General features: G+C 37.0%; 1 protein-coding gene across 1 annotated transcript in view; it reads right to left on the bottom strand.

Moving 5' to 3' along the window:
* Positions 1-639: 639 nt before the first annotated feature.
* Positions 640-9105, bottom strand: part of ZGRF1 (zinc finger GRF-type containing 1) — a 61094-nt gene continuing 52628 nt past the window's right edge. Inside the window, exons 16-19 of the mRNA XM_081813124.1 lie at positions 6597-6740; positions 4016-4130; positions 2747-3009; positions 640-918 (exon numbers count right to left, since the gene is read on the bottom strand). Coding sequence (XP_081669250.1) covers positions 755-918; positions 2747-3009; positions 4016-4130; positions 6597-6740 — 686 coding nt within the window. The 3' untranslated portion in view covers positions 640-754. The remainder of the gene's footprint in view (positions 919-2746; positions 3010-4015; positions 4131-6596; positions 6741-9105) is intronic.

The raw sequence follows: 9105 nt of genomic DNA, 5'->3' as shown, positions 1-9105 counted from the left end.
CAGGAAACAGCATAAGCATCCACAAATATGCACTGGTTTCCCTTGGCCCCCAAGTCCAGTGGAAAGATACAGAAGGTCCAGATGGATGCCTGCACATGCAATGTGCTGAGCTGCAGAAAAGAACACTGAACTTGGAGAGCCACTATTCTTATAACAATCAGCAAGCAAACCTGCTCTTTGTCCTGGAGGGAGATACTACCTTGTCAGTCAAGGTTGCTTGCTGCAAACATAACACTGAGAAATGTCTTGGGTAATAGTGGTCAGGGCCTTGCATCCTTAGCATCCCAGTAGGGATGCTCAGGGTCCCAGAGCAGATCGCCTCCCTCAACAATATACATTTTAGTCCTACATGACTGAACTTAATTTTTATTGAGTATCTTATCTTTGTGCCAAAATGGTCAGGTTTGGTATTTGATTTTATCCTACTTACAACCTAATAAACTTAGTTTATTACTGTTTCATTGATGCTGGCTCTTGAGTCAGAGACTAAGGCCTGGAATTTTTGACATACCCAGCAAAAATGTGCATGAACACTCAGGGCCCATGACGGATTGCCTCTCTTAACAATAACCTAAAATATTAACTACTTAGGAGCGCCTGGTTGGCTCAGTCGGAGGAGCATGTGACTCTTGGTCTTGGGGTCCTGAGTTCAAGCCCCACGTTGGGGGTAGAGACTAAATAAATAAAACTTTTTAAAAAATTAAAAATAAAATAAAATAATAAAATATTAGCTACTTAAATACACTAGTCATACCTACCCAAGAAGTACTCTGTCCACAGCTACATTAGTGGAAGAAGAAATGAGAAGTTTCCATGGTCTTGCATTTCCAACTGTAGGAACTTCACTCTTTTCAAATAGCTGTACAAAAAACAAAATCACCACTGCCAGCAAATAACTCTTTCCTGATCCAAAAACACCTAATTATTTTGAAGGAAGGGGAAAAAATAAAGGCAGTGTCATAAATAAATTTCTGAAAGCACAAGAAACATTTCATCCATCTGCCTTCCTCTCTCCTCTGTTTAAATTAATTTATTCAAAAAACAGTCACTGAATGGCCACTATGTGCTAAGCACAGGGGATAAGGAGATAACCAAAGATCTCCACATTTAATGAGACCCTGGTCTAGTTGGGAAAACAGATAAAGTAAAGGAACAATGATAAAATGATATGGTAAGTAACACTGTTATGGTATTAAACATTCCTTTCTGCTTTGGTGGAGATGGGAATGTTTCCTAAAAATAAGAAGTAGCAGAACGAAGTCTTTCAGCATAAGATATCCAGACGACTTAAAGAAAGGGTCATTCTAGGCAAAGGCATGACAAAGTATGTAGATGTTACCTATTTCTATACAGCCTATAGCAAATAGGCAAGAGACGAGGCTGACAAGATAGGCAAGAGGATAAATCATAAGAGTTCTGCATGGTATGGCTAAAAAGTTTAAATTTTGTCTTGTAGGCCAGGGACAGTCCCTAAAGGATTTTAAGCAACAGAACTGACTTAGGCAGATTGTATTTTGTAAAAACTACTTGAGTGAAAATATTAAGAAAGGTAAAACTACAGGTAGATCAATTAGAAAGTGGTGTGACAGTAATTGTTACAATATTGTTACAATACTCTAATACATGCTAACTTTCCTGAGTGCCTCCCATGTGACAGGCACTGTTCTAAGACCTTTACCAACCAGTTAACTCATTTAATCTTCCAATCCTAAGAGACAGATGCTATTATCAACTCCACGTTACAAGGCAGGAAATTAAAAAGATAAGTAACCTGCCCAAGATCATATAGCTAATAAATAAAAGAGCCAGGATATAAACCCAGGATTCTAGCTTGAGAGCCCACCCTCTCACCAGTAGGCTATATGAAGGTATGGTGAAGGCTGGGATTGAGGGGATGCTAGTGATCTGGAGAGAAGAAAACCGATATGAAAGAAAGGTAGACACTAGAAGGGAAACATCTCAGTGACTGATCTGATGAGGGAAGATAAAAAGAGAGTAGGAGGAGGATTAAGAGAGTCACTTCATCTAGGGAGAAAGAGTAATCAAGGATGACTCCCAGACATCTAGCTTGGTCAACAGGGTGGATGTGATGTAAATCCTCAAAGTAGCACAAAACAGCTCTGGAGTGGAGGTCTGTGAGAGGAAATGAGCTAAAGGGGTGACAGAATCCAAATAGAATAATTAGCTCTAAGAGGGGAAAGTAAAGCGCCCTTACTGGGACAGAACCAAACGGGGTTAAAAAATAGATTCAAACTTAGGTAAATTGGAGAAGGATGGCAGGATATTGAGAGGAGTTTCTGTTATAAGCTCCATTTCCTGTTTTAGAGGCAAGATCAGTTTCAGAGAGAGTGGGGCAGGGGCCAGGAGGGGTTATGAGAATGAAGGTTTGGAATAGCTGCTGGGGGAGGATGAAAGAGTAAACTAACTAGGAATTAATAAAAGGCTTTGCTGCTCAGAGTTGAAGTTCACTCTGATAGTGCAACACATGGATACCTAGATCACATCTGGATGCTGTGAATAATGAGTGCATGATGCTACTCATTCATCAGATACGCTGCCTATTCTCCCTTTCAGGGTGGTCAGTTCTGCTCTCATCTAATAGTTTACTAAAGTAGGTTCAGATTCAAAATAATCTATGCAGAGTTTTTCTGGAATCTTGTCTGACTAGGAAATTACAAGCAGGCTAAGTTACAAAAGCTTATATAACAGGATATTTACTAGAACTATTATCTTTCTTACTTCTTACCATGTATGATCGTGATAGGGAGGGTATGGATTTGCAGTTCCTTCACTTCTTCAACATTTCCATGGGATGCCATCATTTGAGCTATCTGAATTAAAGCTGTAGCTTGATCCTTATTTAACTTGTGTGCCTGAATTAATTCACTAGCTAACCGCAATGTTGCTTCTAGGCTGAGAAGTTCAAATTTTGTGTTGATATTTGAGAAGGCTGGTGGGATAAATCTTCTCTTATTGACTCTCTTGTTGCTAACTATAGTTGATGAAGACCTAGTATAAAGGCAGCAAAAAAAAAAAAAAAAAAATCAAAGAAAAATGAGCGGTTTTTGAAATAGGTAAATAAACCTATTCATAGCTTAACCTTCACTTCATACGCATCCCAGAGAACATTTTTTTAAAGGCATAAATGCATATATGCCCCAATCTGAAGGAGGGGGTAAGAGAAGAGAACTAACATTTGTTGACCATCAACTATGTGCAAGTACTATGCTGAGCATTTTACATACTATTTGTTGTAATCTTAAAAACAACATTAGGAAGTAATTACCCCAAATAAAGATACAGAAATATTAAATTTTTTCCCAAAAAGCACACAGATAATAAGTGGTGCATGACTTAAAGCCCATGTTCCACTATATAAAGCTGACAGATAATTAATATAGCCTCTATTTCAGGTAATACTGCAATAAATAAATTGGCTTTATTTCTATTTCTATAAAGAAATTCTACATAGAATGAATTCATTTCAAAGATTAAATAACAAAGATAGATAATAATATAATGGAATCAGAAGGATTTTAATTTTTTACCTAGAACTTCCATAAAATTCCAAATTAGAAACTATACTTTTTCTACCATTTTAGTGAATTTAATAGAATATCACTTCCAATATTTTAAAAAGGAGTATGGTACTTGAAAAATTAAAAGTAAGTTATAGGTTATGTCAAGAATAAAGTTAGCATCAATATACATTACTGAATTCAACCTGTAAAAGGATTCTTTTAGATATTAAATCATTTGAGGCATAAAAATACAAATGAATAAAAAAATTAACACTCAAAAAAGTCCTTAAAATATTATTCCTTGACAAATGGAAAAAATTTGCAGTAACATCCTTTTATTTTTAACTAGTGACAAACAGTAATCTCATGGTCTCTGAAAGATAATAAGAATATTGTTGGCAAAAATTTATGTAATGTACTTTGATTTCATTTTCAAATTCACATTTAGTCACATTTTGGAATACCAATGACCCAAGGGTAAAATAATGACTTACATTGTTAACAAGTACTGTGTTAGAGGTAGAGTAGCTGGATTAAAGTTGTCCTGAATGTTTTTCAAAGTGGTCAGCTCTGTGCTAGCATTACAAACCAACAATGCATGGACCACTACTGTAGAGAGAATGCAGAAAATGAACATTTAATATAAAAAAATGGATCATAAAAAAACTATTAAAACTGTTCAGTCGGGTGTCTCAGTTGGTTAAACATCTGACTTGATTTCAGCTCCAGTTGTGATCTCAGGGTTATGGGATCGAGCCCTGTGTTGGGCTCTGTGCTGGGCATGGAACTTGCTTAGGATTCTCTCTCCCTCTGCCTTCCGCCCCTCCCCAAATGTTCATATAACTCAGAGCTTGGCTACTGAATTAATCACATGACATAAAATAAACTCTTAAGTATATATGGAGGTCCTTTTATCCATTAAACTACAATACTACTCGCTTATTCATACTTTTCATAATGGGTATCCATAAATTGCATAACTTAAATAAAATTTAGACTTCTGTACGTCAGCTAATGAGCAAGAACAACTGTTCTGAGTTAGTGCATGGTGACACTGCTTGACAGTTCCAACTAATAAGCATACCATCTTGTGCTGTACAGTAGTTATTTGTGTAATTTCTGAACATTTTATTTGTTCAACTATTTTATAGGAAAATATGGAAAGCATAAAGTTAGAATGCTGATATGGGGGAAAGAACTGCAACAAATATGAAAATATGCATATGAAAGTGACATATTAAGTAACAAATGTTTAGGTAATTAGGCTTTTACTGGACTCAAGCTAGTTGACTAGCTTTTTCAGTTCCTGAAGAAAAAAATCAAAAGTTAAGAATGTATATGAAATACTTGAAATGGGGACGCCTGTGTGGCTCAGTCGATTAAGCATCTGCCCTCGGCATAGGTCATGATCCCAGGGTCCTGGGATCAAGCGCCGCATCGGGCTCCTTGCTTAGCAGGGAGCCTGCTTCTCCCTCTGCCTGCTTCTCCCTCTGCTTGTGCTTGCTCTCTCTCACAAATAAATAAAGAAAATCTTAAAAAATAAAAATAAAAAAAAAAAACTTGAAGTGAATCATTAAATGTTGTGTCTCTAATTATAGACCAAATTCAACTATCAGGAATTATTCCAGAGATCAAGAGGCATAAAGAAATCTATAGATTCTTAGAACTGGATAGGGATTCAGGCTACTAAAACTTCCTTTATTAAAAAATAATAAGGATGGGGGTGCCTGGGTGGCTCAGTCATTAAGCGTCTGCCTTCAGCTCAGGTCATGATCCCAGGGTCCTGGGATCGAGCCCCGCATCGGGATCCCTGCTCCGTAGGAAGCCTGCTTCTCCCTCCCCCACTCCCCCTGCTTGTGTTCCCTCTCTCGTGGTCTCTCTCTCTGTCAAATAAATAAATAAAATCTTTAAAAAAATAAAAAAAATAATAATAAGGATGGTAGCCTACTATCTTATTAAAACTTTCTCAAAATAAAAATCATACCTTCCTGTTCCATTGCTGGCAAAATCCCTATAAAATCTACAAGACCTTCTCAATGTAAAAAGAAATGATGTGTTTACTAAATGTACCCTATTAGACTAATAAACCAAAAGAATTAAAAAAACCAAGAGAATCAGAACTTAATGTAAGAAATGATTTAAGAAAATTCTTATTTATACTTTTAATGTTTATATTTTTAAAAATCAGTTATATAAAAATCAACTTTAGGGGAGCTTGGGTGGCACAGCCGGTTAAGTGTCCACCTCTTGGTTTCGGCTGAGGGTTGTGTTCTCGGGGTCATGAGATCGAGCCCCGCACTGGGCTCCGTGCTCAGTGTGGAGTCTGCTTGAAATTCTCTCTCCCTCTTCCTATGCCCCCCCACCTCTCTTTATCTCTCTCTCAAATAATAAATGGATGCATTTTTTTTTTTTTTAAGATTCTATTTATTTATTAGAGAGAGAGAGAGCGAGAGAGGGAACACAAGCAGGGGGAAAGGAAGAGGGAGAAGCAGGCCTCCCACCGAGCAGGAAGCCCGATACGGGGCTCAATCCCAGGACCTTGGGACCATGACCTGAGCCTAAGGCAGATGCTTAACCGACTGAGCCACCCAGGTGCCCCAATAAATAGATGGATCTTAAAAAACAAATCAACTTTAACAAATCCTTAAGTGAGGGTTCAAGATTTTATTATATTGTTAGCCCTCTGAGACTTGAACTGCAGAAATATTTATATATTCAACTTTTACACATATTTTCAGGAAATAGAGATGGATGCTTTTTTTTTTTTTGTGAGAGAGTGTGTGTGAGCCAGGGAGGGGGGCAGAGGGGAGGAACAAAGGGAGAGGGAGAGAGAGAATGTTAAGCAGGCTCCAAGCCCAGTGCAGAGCCCCACCCTCGCAACCCTAAGAACATGGCCTGAGCTGAAATCAGGAATCAGACACAGCCGACTGAACCACCCAGGCGCCCTGAGGTGGTTGGCTTTTTGTTGGCCTTAATCAAATAATCCCACACAAAGTTAGCATCCTTGCTCACAATGCATCTTATGTCTATCGTTCTTCTTTTAATATAAATTAATATGGGCATGATAACACTTACCGTTAGTGGGCCAGTTAGAGGGGAAATAACCTTTCAAAGGTAGTAGCTCCACCTCATTGATAGATGATGGTCCAAAGAAAGCACTACATGCAATAAAAGTATCCAATTCAAAGTCCAGGGTTTTTGAAACCACCCAAAGATCATCTGAAAAGACAAACATTTTTTTTTAAAGATTTTATTTATTTATTCATAAGAGACAGAGAGAGAGAGAGGCAGAGGGAGAAGCAGGGAGCCCGATGCAGAACTCGAACCCAGGACCTGGAATCATGACCTGAGCCGAAGGCAGAAGCTTAACCATCTGAGCCACCCAGGCACCCAAGACAAACATTTTTTAAAGAACTCAGAACTATGCTCAATTCAAAACTACTTTGGATTTCTTACATGCCTAGTCATATGTTATTTCTCAAAAACCAAAATTAGTTATTATCTACCAGATTCCACCCAAACTAAGATCTGAATAAGTAACATTTTCATGTTTTAATGCAATTACTTTTATGTTTTTAAAGTTATTTTATGATTATATTAAAAAATGTAAATAAAGCAACATAACATCTAACTCATCTTTCTTATAAAACAACTTTATAGCTATATCAGACTTTCCCAAGGTAGAACATTAGTCTAAAAAGATGCTCTGCCATATAATGGTTTTCATGCGCAAATAAAGTTGGCAATCTGTGGATAGAATACAAGTTCTCTTAACAGACTTCTACTTAACTGATGCTCTAGATTAATTAATGTTCTTCTTTCTGTATAACATGCCATCTCCACAGCATACTGAGTACTCATAGCTAGTAGGCTATTTTCCACAATACCTGTACACCGTTTCTACCACCAGTTGAGTTAATACAAAGAGTCAATTGTATTTGTTCTAAAACTTATTTATACCAGTTGGATTAGTTATAATATTATAACTTAATCAGATATTATTTGAACCATTATGAGTATGAAGAAAAATAATTGTTGCTTTAAGAAAATTAAATAATTTAGAAAGACTTAAGATTTGCTTTAAAAATTTTAGCCACAAAACACAAAAAAACTGCCTTTGACTCAAGTATAGATGAGATATATGTAAAAGATTAGAAGAGATTGAAAAAATTTAAATCACTCTACACTTAGATTGGTTCACACGTTCTTGCTCCATGTTTAAGAATTCAGAGTGGTAAATCTTTTTTTTTTTTTTTAAAGATTTTATTTATTTATTTGACAGAGAGAGAGAGAGTTAGTGAGAGCAGTAACACAAGCAGGGGGAGTGGGAGAGGGAGAAGCAGGCTTCCCGCTGAGCAGGGAGCCCAATGCAGGGCTCGATCCCAGGACCCTGGGATCATGACCCGAGCCGAAGGCAGACGTTTAACAACTGAGCCACCCAGGTGCCCCAGAATGGTAAATCTTTATGGGTGGTGTATTTGTGGGTATGGTATATACAAGATAAAAATGATCACCAATCAAAAAACCCATAGTCTAAGCAAAAGCCTTAATTCTTCATCAAAAGATCATTAAATAAAAATATATTCAAATATTTTAAGTTTAAATGTTCATATGCATTATTTATTATAATCCTTAACTTAAATGAACTTTGAAAATTAACTGACAAATCACGAGTCTCAACTGCATCAGAAAAGATCATTTACTGGCTACATTCCCATCTTGGAAAGTCCAATGCATCAGCATATTTAAGGTTCTGAAAAATCTTAGATTAAGGTTATTTGCTTAACACAGCATTTTCCAAATTTATTTAAACACAGAATCTATTTTTTTTACATTGACTTTTATCAATACCCCCATAGAACTATTGTTTTAGAAAATGTTTATACTTTAGAAAAAGCTGATTTATATTATAGTATATTTTATATTTAATTTTTAAAAATATTTGCCGGGCGCCTGGGGCTCAGGCAGTTAAGCATCTGACTCTGGATTTCAGCTCAGGCCATGATCTCAGGGTCGTGAGATCGAGCCCCACCTGGGGCTCTGCGCTGAGCTTGGAGCCTGCTTAAGACTCTCATTCTCCCTCTGCCCCTCCCCTGTTCTCTGTCTCTCTCTCTCAAAAAGAAAAAAAACAATGCCAACTGAGGTAACATATAAACAATTTATTCCTTATTTGCTAATATTTATTTAATCCAACCATCACCACAATTTTTAAAAAGATCTCCAATTCAATATAGTTGACAGAAAAAAATTGTCCACCTTTCCTTTCTCTCTATATCCCACTGAAAAATTTAAAATACAAATCTAATATAATGTTAGAAAACAGCCAGTGGGAAAGGGAAAGGCATGCCTACCTCAGAGCAGTGAGATTCTTACAGAAGCCACAAAGAGAATAGTAAAGGATGATGATAAAAATCTTACAAATCTAGGAAACTCCTAATCCTTTATAGATGATAGAAAGGAATTCTGGGATTGGGGGAGAGAGGAAGAGTTTTCCCAGCAGATTCCCAGGATAACCCCAACTTCACCACCAAGGGGACAAAGAGGAATTGTGAGTGTCGAAGGTCAGCTGGGACATTAATTAATG

This window comes from Leptonychotes weddellii, chromosome 2, assembly GCF_054177405.1.
Source record: "Leptonychotes weddellii isolate Sample4059 chromosome 2, ASM5417740v2, whole genome shotgun sequence".
Classification (NCBI taxonomy): Eukaryota; Metazoa; Chordata; class Mammalia; order Carnivora; family Phocidae; genus Leptonychotes; species Leptonychotes weddellii.
This window is presented reverse-complemented; position numbering and strand designations above follow the sequence as displayed.